This window comes from Malurus melanocephalus, unplaced genomic scaffold, assembly GCF_030028575.1.
Source record: "Malurus melanocephalus ecotype Western Australia unplaced genomic scaffold, MMel_1.1 scaffold_43, whole genome shotgun sequence".
NCBI classification, from domain to species: domain Eukaryota; kingdom Metazoa; phylum Chordata; class Aves; order Passeriformes; family Maluridae; genus Malurus; species Malurus melanocephalus.
Window position 1 is genome coordinate 707,717 of NW_026623275.1, and position 21,985 is coordinate 729,701.

General features: G+C 40.6%; 1 protein-coding gene across 4 annotated transcripts in view; it reads left to right on the plus strand.

Moving 5' to 3' along the window:
- PHACTR2 (phosphatase and actin regulator 2) overlaps positions 1-21,985 on the plus strand; it is a 131,200-nt gene that overhangs the window by 99,129 nt on the left and 10,086 nt on the right. For 3 of the 4 annotated variants that reach the window (XM_057364831.1, XM_057364828.1, XM_057364830.1), the window contains exons 5-10: positions 6,208-6,444; positions 9,993-10,539; positions 11,749-11,948; positions 13,766-13,922; positions 15,399-15,454; positions 21,699-21,760. In XM_057364831.1, the coding sequence (XP_057220814.1) occupies positions 6,208-6,444; positions 9,993-10,539; positions 11,749-11,948; positions 13,766-13,922; positions 15,399-15,454; positions 21,699-21,760 (1,259 nt within the window). The remainder of the gene's footprint in view (positions 1-6,207; positions 6,445-9,992; positions 10,540-11,748; positions 11,949-13,765; positions 13,923-15,398; positions 15,455-21,698; positions 21,761-21,985) is intronic. The other variant, XM_057364829.1, reaches the window with a different exon arrangement.

Sequence of the window (21,985 nt, forward strand, 5' to 3'; positions counted from 1 at the left end):
GTGGGTGTTATGGAGCATAAGCTTCTGGAATGTTACTGGGCCATTTATAGCAGATTCATCCTCTCAGGTTTCCTCATGTCTGAAGTAAACATCAGTGAAGAAAACAGTTTTTAGTTCTGTTTCCAAATGAACAATGGGCTACATGTGCATATTTTTCCCCCACAGGCTAACTCTCATATGAGAGCAGGCAAACGTTCTGGGTCTTAGTATGTTGTATTTACAGGTTCTTTCCTCTATATTTTGTCTGCTCTCCTTATATCTGCCATTAACTTTAATCTTTTTCTTATGAGTTACCAAAGCAGCACCAGCTGCTTGGAGGCACCAGCTCTGCTCTTGGTGCAGACTGTGCATCATTGCTCTCTAATGCTTTAGTTTGTCTACCAAGGAATGTTCTTCAAAGTCAGATTTTCTAGGTTTCTTTTCTCAGAAATCTTYTCTTTATTTCCCCAAAGCAGGACAAAACCTGTTTGAATATAATAACCCTCGTCTTCCACAGTCTCAGACCAGAGCCTGCTTTGTCTGAGAAGATTAAACTYGCAAACCATCACTATGAGAAATGAGTGAGACTTTTGTCCCTCTTGTGTGCCCAGCTGGCTTCCTACACTCCTGAGCTCTGTAGATCATTGATATGAGCAGTACACATAAAAGGTTGTGGGCTTTTCTGCCTGACTCCCTAAGAATCTCTCACTCCAGCTGAGTTATTTGCTGGCTAAAACCAGTTCTTCTAAGAATAGTATATCTTTGATTCATCACCTGAACTATGTAAATGAGGCTGAATCCAAGTGTTCTTAAAAGGAAAGCTACTCTAGATAAAGCTGTATTTGGCCAGAGCCTGTCCACTAAGTCAGCAGGGCAGGCTCACACTGGTAGGGTGACGTGAGAGGCACAGGCTTTCACCCACAAAAACTGAGTGCCTGAAGAATCCAAGACTTGTAAAGATGACTTGTCTGTTTTGGCTTTTTTCTTTTATAGGAAAGATATACCAATGTGGCTCCAGAATCAAGATGTGTAAATTATTTWAATAAACTAACTATTCAGTTATTTGAGCATGTCTTTACAGATAGTGTAAGAAAATGTCAAAGCTTACATACGTTCCATCTTCCTAGATTCTCCCAGATCAGCTGACAGTGAATGTGTTTTAGGCATTTTCTCTTTTTTTTTAGCAGCCTACATCTTACACAAAGATCGGTGAGTTAAAAATATGAAATGATAATCAAGGGTTTTTTTTTTTTTTTCTTGAAACTGGTTCAAAATGTCTGAACATGGTTGCTTTAGGTGAGATGAACACCTGTCCCTTTCTCCTCTCTCCTTTTTTCAACACTGTCCAATAAGACCTCTTCACATGGTGCTGTTGAAATTACTGAGTCAGTAAGATCTAGAAGTCTKYAGACATCTGCAGATCTGCTTATCCATCTTCAAGAAAGATGAATTCAAAACTGCAGAGAGAGAGCTGCAAACAGCATTATGAGACAGCTGTCCTGGTTCAGCCAAATGGAGCCTGAGAGGGCCTGAGTGCRTTTGATGAATGTAGCAAGCTGGTAAACAGCCAGGAGAGAGCATGGCTAAAGGACAATGCTGGCACAAGTAGAAAGGAATAAACAGTGGCTTGAAATACAGTTAGAGTGGAAATTAAAGGAAGCTTTCTAACAATTAGAATGGGTCTTTTCTTGAACAGAAGTTTACTAGCARTAGCAGGAACAAAAAAATGGAGCTGGTTAAATCTGAAGTTTATGAAAGGAGTTGTCTGAGTTGACCACCTGCATCAGCACAATCAACAAGTCCAAAACAGTGACAAAAGACACCTTGTCTTGTCCTGTGTCCCATGTTCCTGACTGACAGCTTCCTGGATTTTGATTAATCAAAACACAGCTYTCTGCATAGTCTGGAAAGGAAACTCATGATCTGCAAAACTCTTACAGTTTCATTGTGCAGGGAGTCATCCTGCAAAATACAACATATGTTATTTCCAACTTTCATTTTACCTAGTGCTGTTCCAATGAGTTGTGCTCATTTTCTGGGAGGAGGGTGCTCTGCAGTTGATGGAGATCATGTATTTGTGCTGCAGCACTGCTGGTTTTCTGTGAGACAGYTCCATGACACTGCTTTAGCTGTGCAAACAAAAATACCAGTGCTGTAGGACAAAATCCTCAGGTAGAAAAGCTCTGGCCTTCTGTTCCTTAGAAGTTCACAAAAGTRAAGAAGAAATTCTTGCATTTTACCACCTAGCTTCTGAAAGTATGCCCAGGATTTTCCTAKGTCCATTTGGTCCAGAGTTTGCAAAAGGTCCCACTTTTAGTTTGCAAAATAAGTAATCTGATTTTCATGTGGCAGTGCATGTGGCACACTGGCATCTCTCTGAAAGTCTTTTAGATAGATTTGATGAGTCCCTGTAAGAGCTGTTGTGTAGTGAGTACTTTGTAACCGTGACCATCATTTAGGTGTTTACATGAGAACAGAGCTTAGTTAAGAGTCTGGCCCCAGTCACAATTTCTGGGAACAAGAAAATCTGCTTTGAAAGTAAGCTTTCAAATGTGGCCTTKGGAAAATTTATTCTAAACATAAACATATTATTGATCCAAATGCCTAATGAGATACTAACATTTGCTTCCTGTTTTAGAAGTAATTTATAGGSAAGTTGCTTTTACAGTAGATATTTCCATCAAGGCAGCAGTGGATAAAAGATATTCCTATCTGATGTRTATGGAGACCTTTTGTTGAAAGGTCAGTTCTTGATGAACAGATGTCTAAATTAAGAAAAACAAGATCAATAAAAATATGTTGCAGCTGGTACTGAGGTACCTGGGGGATTGGTTTGAACAAATAGATGGGTCTGAACTCATTCAGATGCCTCCTGAGAAAAGAAGAAAGAGCAGGCATGAAGACCAAGGGTCCACATTCAAGCAGAATCATGTTAGGGAGGTACAATTACAACATAATTGTATCTGTAGCCATTTACAGACATCAGACCATCCCTGTCACTGTTCAAGATCAAGCCACTGCTGCAGTTAGTTATTTATATTACTACAGTGTTACTGTGTAATCAGACATTTATTAGAGCATCTTACATAGATGCAGAAAACCACAAAAACTTTCCAATGGACTTGCAGTAAAAGAAAGAACACTATGATTAGGCACTGGGAAACAAGAGGACACCAGACCAGGATAAAAAGCACAATACTGGCAGCCTAAATATTGTCAGCTTTGGCATCACAGCAGAGGGGAGTTTGAGGGAGGAGAGTCAGTGAACATTCACAAAGCCTGTTGGAAGTCAACAGAGGAAAAGCAATGAAAAGCATCTGCTTCAAAACATGGCTTGTCACTGTCAAAAGCTGATATAATGGACTGGACAGGTAGGAATGGGAAATCTCTACCTCAAGTAAAYGAGAAACCATACTTCAGACAAAATCAGACCAACAGAGAGATAAAAACATAAAGCTAATWCAGGTAAAAGCAACAAAGCCAGTAAGATGCCAGGAGGAAGGATATGGTCAAAGGCATAATCTTCACCCCAGGTTTCCTCCTGGCTGTGGGTAAAAAGAAAGTTCCTTGGCTGGTAAAGGCCAAAGAAAGGGCATGTATGTAATCAAGGGATGTATGTAATCAACCCTAGATGAGAGGTGCAACTATCTGAGCAAGCAGGATGCAGCTGTGCAGGAGTCTGCCAGTGTTTGGTATGAGGGACATAACAGCATGAAAAGATCTGTCTTAGACAAAGGGAGTATCCCAGGGATGGCAAGACATATCTCTTAAAGTAAATGTTCTATAAATTGCCAGTTTTAATCACAATTSAAGACTGCAAGCAAGAACTTTTATATGAATAAACTGCTCCAATTTTGGTTTTCATTTATAGTTTTTAGTTATTTGTCTAAAGAAAAATAGAAAATTATCAGTTGGTTTTCACTAGGATGTGTTTATTTGCAACTAAATAAAGATTTAGCCTTGCATTTTATTTTGTGCCTTTTTTTCCTGATTCAGAAGATAAATTCTGATATACATCATTTAATCAGTTATATAGTTTAGTGTAGATTGATTGTATTGCTTTAGAATATGGTGAATGGTGTATTACTTTTCCTAGGTTATCATTCTGTTTTTAACATTTTCTCTATTAATGACTGGAAACAAAACACAGTAYCGGTGTATAAGGAAACAAGGTTTAAATTCTTTCTTATTAATAAATAAACTTTTAGCATTATAGATCCTTAATTAAAAGGTATAGCAAAGAACTTTTTACCCTTACAATTATTTCTGATCATCATGTACTTCAAAATATAAAACATAAAATCTTATCTTCTCTTGCCATGTTTGTTATTGTTGGACTTCAAATTTTAAATGTCCTGCTTTTTCAGAATTCTATCAGCATTTCAACTTTGTATGAAGGTAGGTAGAACTTCACAGGGAGACATTTTTGCTGTAAAAGAGGAAGGTTAAAATGTAACAAATAAGCATGTTTCTTTATGCATACAAAGTCTTTCTGTGGAAAACAGAGACGGTACAAGAATCTGCGCTCAAGAAGATCTACTTGAAAGGTGTAAAAAGTTTCTATGACATGGTTCTTCCAAAGCTTAAGCAAAAGCATGGTAGTCTGTAATAGGCTAGAAATAAAGGAGGAAGACACTGGACAGTTAATGTTAGTCCCTTTAGTTCRTGAAGAGACACGTGTGTGCATGTTGCTTTTCATAACTGCAGGTGATGCATTAGGTTCATGTTAACAAGCCTTAAGCTAGAAGTTGGAAAGGCTTTGTTTCTGAGAGGAAGAATGTCTTTGTTGTCTAACWTATTATGTGTTTTTCATCTGCTAATCTTAAAATTAAAATGTGTTGCTTATCTCTTGGGAATCTTTTACGTAGAAAAGAAGAGAGATGAGAATGTCCACTTAATGTGTATTAAGAGTGAGGGTCTAATAGGAACATGCTTCAAGAAATTAAATGGTTTTCCCTTGAGTGATATAAGAGACTTAAAAGTCTTTGCAGTWTTTGCTTGCCCTCTTTCTTCCCCAGTCATAGCTTTTAGTAACACACAAACAAAGCCTGTGGGATTCTGATGGAATGCTCTTGCTTCTACAACACCCTTTTTCAGAAAGGTTTGGGAAGGCAATCTTGAAAATGGGCACRGAATTGGTGTAATTGAATAGATAAAGATTCCCATCTGGGAGCTTTAGCTCTTCCCACCTGGGAATACCAAGTTTTACAACAATACTGATTATGTTGCAAAATTGTATGTTGACTGTAAATGGCTCACCTACATTAACATTACAGCTGGCATTTTGAAATTGATTTCCTGGTCATCGCCACTTACTCTTCTTTGGTTTGCTGGCTACACACAAACCAGGTTTATTTTRGATGAAACTAAGCCAAAAGGTGCACTTAGGACCTTGTACTCCCTCCACCACTAGTCATGCAATCTGCAGAGCTAGCCTGGAGACAGTCCAAAGTCAAGTCTCCTTAAATGCTGATTGTGGATATTGGGTCCTCAGTGCTACCTCTTTCACYCTGCAAAGCTGCTCTTATTGCACAGCACAATGTAGATAAAGTTCAGYAAATTCCTGCTGACTAATGAACTCRACTCCTGAAAGTGCAGTTGTGTGGCAATACCCAGAGAACTTGCAGGAGGGAAGAGCATTTCCATGCCAAATTAYATTTTATCTTATTTAGCTTCRTTTGTTTCTGAAGAGAGAAATGSCCYGAGGAAGTTACCCAAAATAAAGCTKCTAAGAGCAAGCCATATGCAGCTTAGAAGAATGGGCTGCTTCAGGGGAAAATTTTAGCTACYTAGCTATTTGAGCCCGTGGCTGAGAGAATGGCCTTATTCACATTCACATGAATCTGAGTTTTTAGCCTGTTGATCTTGGGGTGGGTAGAGTTGAAAAGAAGCTGAGGAGATTTGTTAGAGTAGTAAATAGCATTCCCTTGTTTAGTTTGAAGCCAGCACTCTAATTTGGGATACTGAATGTAAAGGCTGATCCTTGGAGGTCTCGAATACATGAATCTGAGAGGCATTCCAGGTAAATATTTTCCATGAGAAGGTCTTCAGTTGAGATGTTCAGTAATTTTCTTCTGAGGTAATACTTCATTAAGAGGCAGAAGATGAAGTCTCTCCTGATTCCCAAGAGCTCAAGCAGCACAAGTAGTCACTGTTGTGGGGCTTGCTGTTGAATTTACATGGTGTATGTCTGTGTCAGTTGGCTTCTGTTCACTTTCTTATCCATAGAGAGCACTGATCACTGCCCAGAAACACCGGCATCCCATGCTCCACCACCACCTAAGCCTAAGCCTAAACCTAAAAAAGCTCCGCTACCACCAAAAAATGCCACTGCTGCTTCCTCCACCACCAGCAGCCATAAGGGCAGCGAAGCACCTCATGCTAAAAAAAAGGGAAAGGCTCCTGCTAAGCAGCCTCCTCTCCCGCCACCCAAGCCAACGGGTGCCAGTGCAAATCGGGAAGCTGGTGAGTACTGCCCATGCCGTGCAGTTGTGGTGGGTGCCTGTGCATGGGGTGCTTGGCTTGGTCTGACAGTGCCTTGGGACATGGCAGCAGTAGTGGAGAACAAGCCATGGGTGTTTGTGGAGCGCTCCTGCTGAGCTCTGCTGCCACAAACACCGCAGGCAGCACACAGACCCCTCGCTGTTTAACAAACTTACCCACAACACCGAGCACATCCGAGACAACACTGAATTCCCAGTTCAAGTGTGAAAGCTGGCAACAAAATGAGACAGAGAACTGCTCAAGAGTGAGCAGGGAAGAAGGTGACTTCTGAAACCAAGAATGAATTGCCCCTAAGTAAAACTGTTTTGGTATTACTGTAACTTTCTATTGGAAGTGTCGACTGTTCCAATTTATTTGACAATAATACAAGATCAAAAAGAGGTTAAGGATAAAACCATAAAGATATCTTAAAAGACAGTTGAATAGCAATTGGTTTTGTTGAAAAATAAATTATTTACAACCATTAGAAATGACCAGGCTTCCCTTATGTGCTGTGATTCTAAGTACATACTGGAAATGGAAAACATCAATTATAAGGCACAGAGCACATGTGCTTATCACCACACTGTTAAACCAAAATTCAGAAGTGATGCAAGATTWAAGATTGGAGGTGGATGCTCTTAAGGTACTGATCTTGAGTTAGAATGGTTGCAATGTTAGTCAACGACCAAAATTAAAACATCCAGAGATAATTTGAACACAAGTGGCATTGTGATGAATGGGCTCCATATACGTATTGACACACTTACACAAACCTTGTGTCTTCAATCTCTGTCTGTCTTTAAAAGCCCTCCAGTCCCTCCACTTTTCTCTGCAAGTATGCCTCTTTACAGCTTGTGCATTTTGGCACGTTTTGTATTTGAAGCACACAGAAGAGGACTGTTTGAAAACATTGCAAGACTTCTAGAGTTACAATAATAACTTTGCCATAAAATATCCATTAACTTGGTATTAACTGTCCCTACTACATCAGATGATTACAAGATTAAACATTTTGAAAATCCTGAAATTGCTGTTTGTATTTCACATACAGCTGGAAGACTCAGCTCTTCCTAGATGAAGGAACCATATGACCTTTTCAGAAATAAAACAATCCATCACACAAAGAAATGTTTACACCAGTGGYTGGTAACAAGCTGTCAGGGATCTGACTTTTTAAGTTAAAATACATTCAGGTTCAAGATTTGTCTTCTAGTAGTCTTGATGAAATGTCATGCAATGCTTGAGGCCATTCAGGTGTAAAATATAACTACACGTCCCTTATTCTACTAGTAATTTCTTCCATCATTAAAAATATATTGTATTTGTTCAGAGTGGGGCAGTACTTAATAAGTAGAGCTGATTTGGAACAGTATTAATACAAGAGGTTTGTCAGATCCCACGAAAGTGAATACATGATGCAGCCAGTGATCAAATCCCGTGAAGGAGGAGAGGAATATGAGTAACAGCTGAGCCATRGCTCTCCTGAGGGCAACACAGCAGGTTTCCAAACTGGAACAGTGGAACTGGGAGAATGGGACTTGAATTCAGGCATGGATGTATGCCAAAAGGCAAACAACAGCCATTAAATKTTTTGTTTAATCAAAATTCAAATCTTCTACTGAAAAAGAGACATGACAGAAAATTGTCAGCCAGCCCAGTGAAAAACAACAACAGCAACAGCACTTTAGACCCATGTGGACACATAGGGGAGTTTTCTGTGGGAGAAATCTTTTAAGTTTTCTGTATCTAATTGCAGTTCCAGAAAGGTTCTGAGGATATTATAAGGATTTTTACAGTGGAAACATCTCTTGACATTTTCCCAGCCACAATTCTGTGGCCWTGTATTTATATTATGCTGCAGTTCTCAAATATAAGCATTTAACTGGTTTTGATACCTCCAGCGTGCACTGAAGTGGATCAGAACCAAAGCCTTTTCTTTCCACCATCCACCTACTCAGTAAGATTTCTGTYAAATGATATGCAGGTTGGAACCACCATCTATTTCCACGGAAATTATCAACGTCTGCCTGTGCCAATTTTCTGCTTCATTATGTTTTGATTGTAAATTGAGAGGTTTATACCTGATGTGGGAAGATTGGTGCAGTATCAATAGATTCAAGACAGTGTCCTTTACAGACACCTAAGAGCATAAAGAGCAATAGTGATTTGCTTGGAGTTTCCATGGATTTTTTCAGATGTACTGAAAGCTTCACAGYAGTCTAAATGTTTATAAACCATAACACTCAGCTACAGAAGAGAACAGCAAAATGTGTCTTTTGAATTAGTTTTCATTCTTCTTTGAGATTGAGAACAGTGAAAACTTTTTATTTTGTGAACTTATGGCCAGTATCTGCAYTTTGATTCTCTCCTAATCTGCTGGGGATTTGTTTTTATTTAAATACTTTTAAGTAAAGTAAARTAGGCCTTTTAGCAGATTTCTGTTACAGCTTTCTGTTTTACTCAGTAAGCTTAGGCAGAAGGCTSCTGTGTGACTTTCATTTGTTCTCTGGAAGTTAATGAGCTTTTACTCCATCGAAGTGTTTGAGTTGGATGCATTTTGATGAAAAGGACTAAGCCATTAGATGGTTGTCATTTTTACTGCTTTTTAAATGAAAGTCAGAAGTTTGAAGCTCAGGTGATGGGTGGATCAGCACAGCAATCAGAAATGTGGCTGGAATGCACATGGACATGCAGGCTAGACAAAATCTCTAGTGAGCTTGGGCATTATGCATTTGTGCTCCAGTACRGTGAATATCACAGGATTAAACAGCAGCATCACTGGCCAGCTGGTTTCACCACATTTTCAAGACTGYCCAGCTTGCTCACTGGTAAGATAAAGACCTCCAGTATGTACAGAGGCCTTCAGTGCCTCCTCCCTTCTGGAGGTCATCTGTGCAGGGTGACATCAGTGTTTCAGCCGCTCTTTTATGGACATACCCAGCTGGACCTGAAAGTACACTTTGTTTTGCTGTTCCTGTGCTGTTTGTCATTAAGGAGAAGGCCACCAGTTGCAATAACATTGTGAAAGGTAATTGACTGATACTCAGTAACTGTCCTCAGATGTTCATTGAAAAGTGTAAGGAAGATCACAGGGTTTTCACAGTGATCAGACCAAAAAATTAATGTAGTAGGAAAGGTCAGGCAGTTTTCTCTGCCAAAGAGCTTTTTTTTTTTTTTAACTAGGACACTACACATATTTGAAATATGTAGTGGACTTCTTAGATGATGTCCTGGCAAGGTGTGATGGGCCAATGCAGGATGCTCAAAACAAACTCTCACCCATTGGTAAGGTTGGTGCTCGCTGCTGCTCTTGGGCAAGTGTTCATCATTTCAGTGTCTCCCGCCACAAAGGGGAAATTGGAACTGCAATATTTGCTCATCTCAAGCATTTACTGAGTAAAGGACTGTGGAAGTATCAAGTGTGTTTTTTCAGTTTTTAAAAACCGGCACAAGTCAATCCATGCAGAAAATATGATGCAAAAATCATACTTGCAGACCATAAAATGCCTTTTCTTTTCTTGTTTTAGCTGGTTCCTCCTCTCACACAAAAAAAACACCAGCCTCCAAGTCTTCTTCATCGCCATCTCCTTCGTCCACATCATCTCATCTCAAAGCCTCTAAGGAGCCTTCCAGCAAATCGGGCACATCAGGGACTMCCAGGGGCAAGAAAAAGCCTGGGAAGCAGTTAGCCCCACGAACAGCACCAGATGGGGCTGCTTCCTCCCCCTCGGGTGCGGCAGCCGACAGTTCAGAAGCAAAGGCAGAAAAACCCAAGCCTGAGCAACCTTCCGTAGTAATTTTGGAAATGAAGGACACAGAGCATTCGAGCAAGCTTGTTGTGCCCCCTCCTCCTGCTGTTGCCCCTCCTCCACCTCCACTCCCAGCTCCTTTTCCTGCTGCAGCTGGCCAGCCTGATGGTTCCTCAGATGCCCACGATGTGTCAGAGAGCTGTGGGGCAGGGAGCCCTGGCTCAGACACAAAGCCTCTTGTCCAGACTGAGCGTGGCACAGATGAGAGCCTGAGCAGTGCAGCCCCAGACAATGCTCCAGGTGCCAGTGGAGAAGACACAGAAAGGTAAGGGACAGTATGGCTGTGCTGGGGGACCGGTGACACCCCAGCTGAGGAAACCGCATTCCTTCGTAGGGGACACTTTAGGCACGTGGGGATCTCTTCTGTTTCTTCTGCTGACTGGGAAGAGTTTGTGTTGCAGCCCAGCACAATTTGTTCCTTCATAGTGCCTTTGAACCATTCACCTGCAGTGCCTCATGTTTTCCCAGAAGGTCGCTGCTCGTGGCCTGTCTCTCACTGCATTGTGTGGCTGACACTGTGGTCAGCTCRTGGCTGATGACATTTGTATTTATCTCTCGTAAAGGCAAGCAAGAAATTATGCCAAATTATAAGGGGGTTTTACTTTTTTTATGTAAATGTCATTAAATAGCTCATTGCTAAAGTTCTCAATTCAATAATTGAATTTACKTGAACACTTGAAAATTAGGGTTTCAGGCTCCAGTTAGTAGGTATGTGGTCTGTCACTGCCTAGTAACTTGTCTAAATCTTGGGTACTGTAAAAACTGGTCAAGAGAAAAGTCCTAATTACTTTTTTTAAGCAAAACAGTTGGCAGGAAAATGAAACTGGCCTATTCACTTGTCTTTTCCCTGCCACAAAAGCAGCATCTTTTATATAAATCCAAGAGGGTTTAGTCTAGATGCCAGTAGCCTAGGGATCTTCCTTTAAATTCGTGCCGGTACATCTGTTGCCAGCACTACATTCCAGTGCTGCGTCTCCTGCTATTCTATCCTTCCTTTACATAAAGATTTTCCCAAGACAAAGGGCAGTCTGCTGCTGATCCCCATATTCTTCAGTGATGGGCATGGACATTTTGAACTCAACTGCAGTGAAACTGTGTTTACAATAGATAGGGTTAGGCTTCCAGAACAGGATACTTTGCACTCCCATCTGCTCTCCAGCTTGCTCCTTTCACCCCAACTTTATGAACTGTTTTCTCTCTTCGTCCCACCCCACAAGAAATAAAAAACAGTTATGAGTTGTCTTAATGCAGTCTTTACTGCACATCATTCCAGATTGTTTGCATCCTTTTTTCTAACACACATACACAGATACATATACATATCTGCATATGTGTTTTATAAATGTTTTTTTAGAAAGGAATTAATTTAATTTACAGAACTTTCATTTTCATACTTGCTTATTCAATCTGCCTCTCATTTGTGTTCTGTTCTGCTTGCATTAATGTGTCACCCTRTCTGCTCTTGAATAAACAGCTTGGCTACCAAAGAAGACCAAGAAGGGGAGGCTCCAGGTCAGGCATTCTCTGAACCGGTGGAGGAGGCTTCTGACTCTGCTGCTGCTCCTGAGAGTGAAAGTAGCAGGGAGAGCCATGGCAGTGACTCRGACTCGGATGGGCCCATCCTGTACACCGATGATGACGATGATGACGATGATGAGAATGCAAGTGCTGAAAGTAAGCACCAGAAGCTGCAGGCTGCCTTTCACAGATTGCGTTGTGTGAGCACTCCTGACCCGGGCTAGTGCGAGGCAAAGAGAGGAATGGCTGCAGGGAATGGTTTTAGGGGGGTTGGTATTTTGTCACTACTGGCAATTGTGATCAGAAACCTGCTGGGGCCTGTGCCTGCATGAGAATAGATCAAGCACTGCACGGATGAGAGTGGAGGTGGGAGGAACAGGTTCAGAGGGACATGAGGAGCAAAGCCTCTATGTTAGGGCATCACAAGCCACTGATTTGGCTTGCCCATGTCATGAGTTCCTGGTGGGAGTTACAGGTGTGGTGGATGACAGAGGAAGCCCATCAGTCAGCACCTTCACTGTCTGAAASTCATTTGTTCCTCTTTGATCAGGATGTTTTAAGCATTGGAGCAACCTTAGCAGACACAGCAGATCACAGTAGATGACATCTAAGTTTTAGAGCTTTGAAATTTCATCTGGGGTCATGACTCTATCATCACCCTAATTATGCAGAAGCCCTGCTGTGCTGAAGGGGTTGTCCTGCCCCTCCTCTGCCTAATCTGTGCTCCCAGCTGTTCTTTCCTTAGGCTAGAGTTCATGTTTATTTTTGCAGTGGCAGCTGCTGTTGAGCTGATTTTCAATAGAATTCGTGGTTTCCCGATCCAGCTCACCCAAAGGCTGTTCCTTTGCCTGGGCAAAGAAGGTGGCAGCAGCAGGCTGTCAGGAGCAGGAGGGAGGGCWGCCCTCCCTCTGCTTCCTCCACAGTGGCCTTATGTCAGTGTGAAATCAGCATCAAACTGATTGAGAGCCTTGCTCACAGCTTTCTGGAGGCGGTGCTTCATTGTGCTCAGCAATGAAGACCTGAGCACCAAGGCCCAGTGTACCAAAKTGGGATAAGGGAAAACAAACATGTTGTTTTTAATCTTGACCACTGGTGCAGAAGAGGGTGAAGTGTCAGCTCAAGAGGTTTCAAGAAGTCGTCTGCAGTTTTGTCTTGGGTTTGAATACAACCAAAGTGGTAGAAACCAAAAATTTATGTATTCACACAGCAGCACGGTGTCTTGTGAGAAGTGAGCTGGGATCCTGTGGTCTTACCAAACTGCTTTACACAGTGAAAATCTGCCAGCCTAGGCCAGCCTTGGTCAGAATGTCAAGAACAAGAGAAATACTATAAAGGCCCTGAAAAATACCCTTGCCTCCACAGCTGGCTGAAGCTAATGGTGGCCAAGCTGCAAGACCCTTGTCCCTGCTGTGTCAGTTTTATGGAGAACAGATTGCTTCAGTGTCTGGGGGTTCCTGCCTAGGTTACTTTACAAGCACTCAGAGCACTTTCCTAAGCTCTATTTTTTGTTTTAATTTACAAATGGCTTAGAGATGGAAAGCACTATGAAATAAGTAAGTGTAATTGATAAAAAAAACTTTGAAAGAATGGGGGAAATGATGATAGAATGAGACTAAATCATTTAAAGCTGAAGAAGAACAGCAGGTTGCTAAATATATTAAGTAGATAAATAAGCCAACCTGTAATGTATTAGACTTCAAAGACATTTTAGTGTAGATTTGTCATTTTTATCCTATCACTTCACAGCTGACAAGTGATGTTTGTATCAATTTGGCTGATGTTTTTTTTCCTCCAAGCCTTTTAGCTTTTTATTTTCATGAACTGAGCTAAAATTTTTCTTTTGATGTTAATTAAAATTCTTCTCCTGCATGTGGGAACAAGGTTGCTTTGGGGAGGTATTAAAGTTCTTACTCAGAGYTTGTGTCTGTAACCTGAGCATGAATGAACTAAATCCACCCTACTCCTTTCCTCAGGCTCTTTGGCAAGTAAAATTCGTCGTAGGGATACTCTTGCTATCAAACTTGGCAACAGACCATCTAAGAAAGAGTTGGAAGACAAAAACATCTTGCAGCGCACATCCGAAGAGGAGAGGCAGGAAATCAGACATCAGATTGGAACGAAGCTCGTGAGGTATCAGTCACAGGGTAAATGTGGTTTCACTGGGTGGAGGAAGAGAATTGAGAACACTGATTCTTATTTTAAATGCAGCCCAAAATGCGCTGCAGGATCTTTGTGGTACAGGTGTCTAGAAAATGGTGTTTTTATTTCTCTCAAAACTTTGAATTCTCAATACATTTTTTGTTCTGCAAGAAACAAAATCTGAGAGCTTTTGGCGTTTTGGTTACTTTGGCTTAAAAAAAAGGAAAGAAGAGGAAGAGGGTAAGAACGAGTCCACAATAATCAGTGCCATGGTTCAGGTTCTTTCTCAGATTTGTTAGCAGAACTTCCCTTTGCATACCCATCTCGGACAGAGTGGTAGTTCCTGACACACAGAGCATGCCTGTGCATGTTTTTCCCTTCTGACCATCCCCCTCCTCCTCTGGCTCTCCAATTCCTTCATTATTCATGTGCTGGTCTAGCAAAAGAAATTGAAGGACGTTGACTTTGCCAGTCAGTATTTAGTGTTTAACTGTGCCCACCTCTAAGGCACATCTTTCTCAAGCTGTTAAACTGCTATGGGATGTATGTTACTTTCTCTATCTGGACTTGAGAGCATTGCATAAAAAAATTCACTTGCCTTTTACAGTTTTTTTTTCCAGATCCTCATGTTTATTTTTTATCGTGGTCTCTGAGCATAGACTACAGCATGTCTGTATTTTGCTAGACCTCTCCTTGTTTCTGTTTAGCTCAGGAATGTTGTCCAGATTTGGAGGATGTCCTGTGTTTGTTGGAGTTTTCCAGATACAGGGTATTCCAGTTAGTGCTGCTCCAGTACAAAGTATAACAACTATCTTGAACACATCTGCAAAATAAGTTTTACTGCTGAAATTTTTCTCAAGTGAACAAGTGGACTTGTTTAGTAAACACAGAGACAACATCAACCACACCCTCCACTATACAAATCATAAAATTAATATCTCTGTTTGCAGTTTTTTTGTAATGGCAGTTGTTACATATAGCTGACTAAATAAAATTTTCAGTTAAAGCTCCCAATTGTATTGTGCATGCAAATTAGTGAGAAATGAACAACTTAGGGGTTTTGTTGTTTTTGGCTTTTTTTTTTTTTTAAAAAACTTAAAGTAAGACTTCAAAATATCAAAAATACCAAAATTCATTCAAAATATCTGACAGTTATCTAACAATTGCACAACTGATTATAATGATGGTGCTTGAGAACTGAAAAGGTTTATGAATTCTTTCATAAAATTATACCTGTGAGGACTTTAAATTTGCTGGTGAAACTTCAGTCATATTATTCAAGTATCAGTTATTCATGGGTTTAAATGGCAACACTACATCTTTTAAAACAAGTGTTCACCTTGGTTACATGAGCACTTACTGTAACTGCCTGGAAATGACCTCTGGAAATTAGACCTTTGAAGCTGTGTTACAAATCCTAATGTGTCATTTAGATCTGGTTTTAAATCAGTCGCTTTGTTCTCACAGGAGACTTAGCCAGAGGCCCACAACTGAAGAGCTAGAGCAAAGAAATATTCTGAAGCGTAAGTATTTCATTCAGGTTTCATACTGTATTTACTTAGAAAGGGAGTATATGTTGGATTCAAATGGAAGCCCATCATTGTTGCTCTAGTATTAGAACCATAATTGGAGAGAAATTAAAATAATATGTGAACACTTGGTTTATACACTAACCTGTAACTGTAGCTTTGAAAATTGCATATATCCAATATGCCAAATTTTGCTTGTCACAATCCCACTTCCTGAAGCTGGTACCAAAGATCAAGAATTGTGTGGATACCTTTTAGAAGTAGTTCAGGCTGGTTAAAMTTCCACCTCATTTTTAGGAGGAGGAGGGAATATCAGTAGGACATGAAGGTGGCATAGGAGGGCAGAGGTTGGAAGGAGGAGTGGGAAGAGGAAAGGCAAAGTATTCAGCAGAAAGTCAATAGGTATATGCCAACTACTTCAGCATGCTGGGCCTTCATATTCACTTCTGACATAAATGTCTTCTGTACTGAAACCTGCATGAGATTCTCACTGCACATCTTCCCATTGATTAAATCCTTCCTCATATCCCTGATGAAAAAAAAAGTGTAATTCAAATAGTGAAGCACAGAGGAATGAAGTACATTGGGTGTTCACCCTTYATACTTATTCTGCCATTTCCTTATGTAGCTTTTGTTCTTTGGCTGGCAAACTCTTCAGGCATTGTTTTGTCTTCCGTTGTGAATCTTTACATAACACAGATGTTCCCTAAAAACACAGTGTAACAGTTGCCATGCCCAGCTCCATCTAGCCCGGTGTTCATCTTGCACAGGTAGCTGGTACTTGATGGCTGAGGAGAGGAAATAGATGAAGAAAAGGCACTTTATAGCAATAAATCAAAATCAGACGAGCAACAAACAAAAAAACTCCGAAGGCATGAGAACTTCTCACACCTGATGAAAGGGTTGGTATAATGCTGTTATTTCCAGCAATTGTTCAGAAAGTTGGAGCTCATATGTGCAACCCTGGTGTCAACCCTGGTGTGTAGCATGCCAGTGGGAAGGGAAGRAAAGAAAATGGGCTGTTTACCTGACAGCATCCATGGACTGATGACTCTGTCACTTGCTCAGGCCAGCAAATCAGGGAGAGGGCAATTATTTGCTTTCAGGCAACCATTCTGCTAATAAAATGCTAATAAAATCTTATTGCTGTTGTCCGAGCTCTCAAATGCCAAATAGTGCCATGTCTTACTGAAAACTGAAGTTACCATTCATACTTGCACAGGAGAGGGATCAGGGGAYTCCTGTCCAGTACGTGATGTGAATAGACTCCGTATATCTGTAATTTCTGAACCTATAGATTACACAGATAAACAGAGATAAAATTTGAAATAAGAACTTTTTTTTTACATATGACCAACTGCTCATGCTGGACTGYATGAGAAGGGTAATTCCAAAACATCTTTGGTGGGCCACAATATGGCCACTGAGCTGGGAGCACAGTCTGGGCTCCTTTATTKCCCTTTCTCTCTTGCTTATCTCAAGGTAACTAACCCAGCAGCAAACATGCAATGTATTGAATATCCCTTTTGCCAGTGTTTATTCCATTCACTGATTTTGCAGTAAGTAGCTCAAGACTGGAAAGCAGTTAATAGATTTCCTCTCCTGTTTCAGCTTGTTTACTTTAAACTTTTGGCAGCACACCAGGCTTTGCACTCTGTGCCTCCTGCCATCCTCCCCTGCTGCTGTTGGGGGGTGTCTTAAAGAGGCCAGGGAGAGCGAAAAATAAAGGCTGGGAAGCAGAATTGTAAATCACAGAAAAGAGAGAGACCCTGGCAAGCACAAGGAGAATCCAAAACTGCTTTTTGCTCATCACTGAGATGTAAAATATTTCATGTTGAAAGTGATCTGTAAAAATGAAAGCAAGCCAGGGTTTGTGATGACAATCTGAGTCAGAGTCCTTTCAAGGTGCAAGGTCTCTCTAAGCCCTAACACRCTCATATTTTACATCAAAATTATTGCAGTCCCTTCCTGTGGATCATTTGAAAATGTTTACATGTCTTAAATGCCTTTGTTGGTGTAGTCAGCTTTTGTGAGTAAGTTGGGATTTCTTTCATAAAGTTTCCTTCCTCCTGTTTTTTAAGCAGTGGATGGGGAGAAGGAGTTATTGCATGTATGTAAACTGCAGCTAAGGGGATGTATTGCTTTGTGTAATATTTATCAGGCTTTGAGGTTACATTAAGTGGTAAAGGTCCAAATGTTTACTTCAGGGTTAAGTTCAGCCCAAACCTTCTAAGAGGTTCAGAAAAAAATCCGTATTTTTTTCTTTTTTTGTATTTCCAGTTAGTGAGGAAGTCTGTTTTGCAAGAAGCTTTGTTTTGATGATGTTTCCAGATAAACCAGTTACTGAAAATCCTGTTTCCAAGTATGATCGCGAGACATTGCAGGCGGMTTTGTATAAAAACTGTTTGGATAAAACTGTTCAGATTTCTGAGACTTCCCATACTAAAACAAAGTTCCGATAACTCAAGAGTCCACTTGAAGTAATACATAAAGCCCTGTGTTTTTTATAAAGGCAGGCTTCTTGTGTACTGGCTTTGAACCAACAGTATTTATAGTATTTCATTATGGCAAAGAAACTTTTTGGTCTTCCAGGAATTTCAGATTAGGATAACTGTATTTTTTTCCTGTATTTGTAAGGGACAGTGAACTTCTTGTACAATGCASCTGCATGCCTGCCAGTAATGGCTTTGTAGAATGAGGGGTTTAGCTCTCCATGCTTGTTAAGGAATATTAATGGTTATCTTTGCCTGTAAAACCAAGAAAAAGAAACAGCTTTGTGCATTTCAGAACACTGTGAGAAGCAAGTGCTTTGTTTGTCTTTTCTTTCTCTTTCCTTAGCAAGCCCACAGAGAAGTCTAAACATAGCTAATCCCATAGGGACACAATGGAAAGTTTGGTTTTATGCTCCAGGAGTACTTTTTGGTCAAGAACGGAGCAGTCCTCAGGCAGGACAATTTGTCTCTTCTTTTTCCCCCTTCTGCTGCAAAACAAATGTCCCACGGAACAGAAGGTGACCAGATTTAATAGGGTAAAAGTTGCAGGAGCAATAATATATAGATGCCAGGGAAGCTGCTTGTTTGGTTTTGACTGGTGGTTTATTTAACTTGACAGCCACAATAAGTAATGTTAAACAAAACTGTTTCAGTTAGGAGACAAATCACAGTTTGACCTCCTAGGAACTGCAGGCAGGGAAGGAGGGAAGCCATCGTTTTGCTGGGATCTAATCAGAGACTTCTGCAAGCAAAGGGCTCTTTCTGGGCTGGTCCTTTGCCAGCAGGGCAGCAGCAGGACATCTGAGGAGGGGACTTGCAGCTGAGAACGCTGTGTTTATATTTTCTCTCTCCACATCACACAGATTAGATCTGCTTTTAAGGTGGAAAGGAGTCATAAGTGTGTTCCTGTGCATTAACCTGTTCCTGTTTGGCCAAGTGAGTCACTTCATACTTGCAGCCAAATCTTGGCCCTCTGGCTGGAATTTTCCACAACACCTACAGGAACCAGGAGCACCAAATCCATTATTTTTAGCACTGCAAATCTTAACTCCCTACAGCAACTTTCAAAACTTTTACCTTAAAAGACCAAAAAGACACTGTAGTTTTGCCTGTTCATAAGAATTTGTATCCGGGCAGTGTTTCTGTAGCACCAGGCTTAAAGCAGGCTCCTGCCCAGCAGTCTGGAAGTGGGAAATTGGTGCTTTAGGTACAAGTCAGTGCCAAGGACAGGAGCCCGTGTGCCAAACAGCAAACTCAGTATATTAGCAGCAGCTACCACATTTCAGTCCATTTCCTTTAGCTCTTGAGTTTTATTCCTAGAAGTAAACCAACTTGAATGTATAAAGCACATCCTGTCCCCTGACCTCTCACACAGAAGACACACTGTTCCCCATGGGTTTGATCCCCTCCTGCTTTGCCCAGGATTTGAGGAAGCTCCTGATGTCTCCTGTTGGTATTGTCCTCTAAAAGATGGCCTGCTCCAAGGGGTGCCTGGACCCTCTKCCTGGTCGCTAATATGATTACCCTTTTTGGGAGTTTTTCTCTTGGCCAGTCATCCCAGTGTGCGGTCATCTACTACCCACAGGGACATGGCTTCACAGCTTGGGATAGGCAGCTAACCTTCAACCTTCCTAAATGTCTAGAGTAAGTTTTTTTAAGGTATTTTATCCTCCCCCAAAATACACAGAAACAGTATTTCAGGTGGCCGTGCTGTTGGCAGTTCTTCCCTAAAACACATTAAACTGCAGGGGCCGGTTTCTTCAATGAAGCATCTTATTGCTGCTTCTTAGGAGACATGGTTTTGATAGCAAAGAAGTATCACTATACGAATAATGTACAGCATATTTTACAAACTAAATTAAGAAAAGGGCAGTAGAGTAATGTGTATATTCAGCTGTTTTTTCCTGCTATGTCTGCTCTGGAGAGCATCTGAGGTAGGACTTACGCAATTCCATTCATAAAGGGATAAAATTTTTTATGTCAGATGATTCCCCGGTGAATGGAACCCCAAAGTAATAGTTTGTGTTTAATTACCTCAGCTACTGTGTCTGTTGATTGCAAAGACAGGGTGTTTAAATGCCTACAGATGATTTCTCTGTCCTAAAACAGCTAGAGACCTTTTGATTTGTTTAGGTGAAGATATTATAAGAGGAGTTATCCTTTAAATTTAAAAGTCCTTTAAGTCACAGCTCATTTATTGATAGATACATGAATTTYAAAAATTAAAATGTAGATTAACCTATAACTCTCCATTCTTCCATTTGAGTCTGTTTACAGTTCCTCTGTGGAAACAGGCTATCCATTTCTTTTCCATTTAAGAGAAAAGCAATTAATAAACTATAAATTACATCCATGTTTCAGTAACTCAGTAACATYACCATCAATATGAGATCCAGCCTAATCCTGGCAGCAAGCCTGTGTGATTGCACCTTGCTCTTGGAAACCTGATAATGGTGTTGGGGTCTTTTCAGAGAACTGATCTTGGGCAGGCATGGTGTTTTTCCTACTGTGTCTTTCTTCCTTTTCATTTTTATAATTTGTCCTCCTTTCCCTAATAGTCTTCTTACTTGAAARCATTTGAGTAAGCAAAGGATATCTGCAAGTACCATAAGGTGTCCTGTTGCAGCATGGTCTCCAGTGTGTAAGATATGATACAGGAAATCTTCTGTGGCCGGTCACCTGTACAAACACAGCAGGCTGCCTGTAAGAAACAGGGCAAATAGAACTATACCAGGATGTAAAACTTCTTTTTTATCCATACAGACTGTATCCAGAACAAATTAATTCCCTTAAATTTATAGTTAGCCTTGAACTGTAATGCGGAGTCTGCAGTCCCCAGCCATGAATAAAACAGGTTCAGAATTTTATAGATTTCCCTAGGTGGGATATTTCAGCCACAAAACTTTGCATATAATCATCACAGGTGGACTGAAAGGGCAAATACTGTTCTTCAAACTGTGCATCAATTAAAAAACATGCTGAGCCCACAAGAACATGTTTTGTAAGTGTGCTTCTCACTGGCACTCAAGAAATCAAGTTTGGTTAGAACAAAATTCGTTAAAAGCAAATGGTTTCATTCACATGCCCAAATATATTAAAAAATGCACATGTAATTTTCTGCTGTACTCATTCATTTCATCCAGCCAGCGGCCCTTAACCAAGAGGGCTTGAGAGCTTGATCATACTGCCCCCACTATAAGACCAGAAAAAAAAATAAATAATAAACCAAATCTGCACTAACAAATGACAGTGAAACAAATGTCACTGACTCGTGTCCTGTAGCAGTAGAACACTGTAGCTGTAGCACACTTGGGTGATTCAAATACTCAGAGCAAACTTCGCTTGGCATTTATAAATGACACTCTTATTCTAAAATCAATAGATGGCATGTTGGAAGTAGAAGCATCAGTGATTTTAATGTTAGAATAACTAATTAAAATATCAGGCAACTCTTCCAGGGTACTTGTTTGCTGGTACACAGAAAGGAAATGACAGGCACCTTCTCTTTGCTGTGCTCGTGACCCACAGTTGACTTGAGATGTCTACAGAATCAGGGGAAATGCGGATAGGGAAAAGAATGAGAACATACAAAAGCCAAAAAAGCAGACAACACATGCGGCATCATCCAGAAATATGAGGAAACATGAGCCAGGACTYGGAGTTCTGAAGCTTTCAACCAAGAGAAATACAGTATGTGCAGTTATGATACTTAAATATTCACTCCTTTTTATCTCTTCTGAAAACAGAGAAGAATGAAGAAGAGGAACAGGAAGCCAAAAGAGAAATAAAACGTAGACTCAGTAGAAAGGTGATGATGTGCTTTTCTGTATTGTGTATTTTTGTACATAGAATTATGTTTTATGAGAATATAAGAATCAGTGTATAGACATTGCTGCAAATGTCCATCAGTCATTCTCCCAGATTAGAAATCTGTTTAAAAAGCAGTACAAGCCTACTCCATGTTGGGGGAAACTCCATCCTGTCCAGCTCCCCATACCTGGAGTAGCATACTGAGTCTGGCCATATTTGTGTG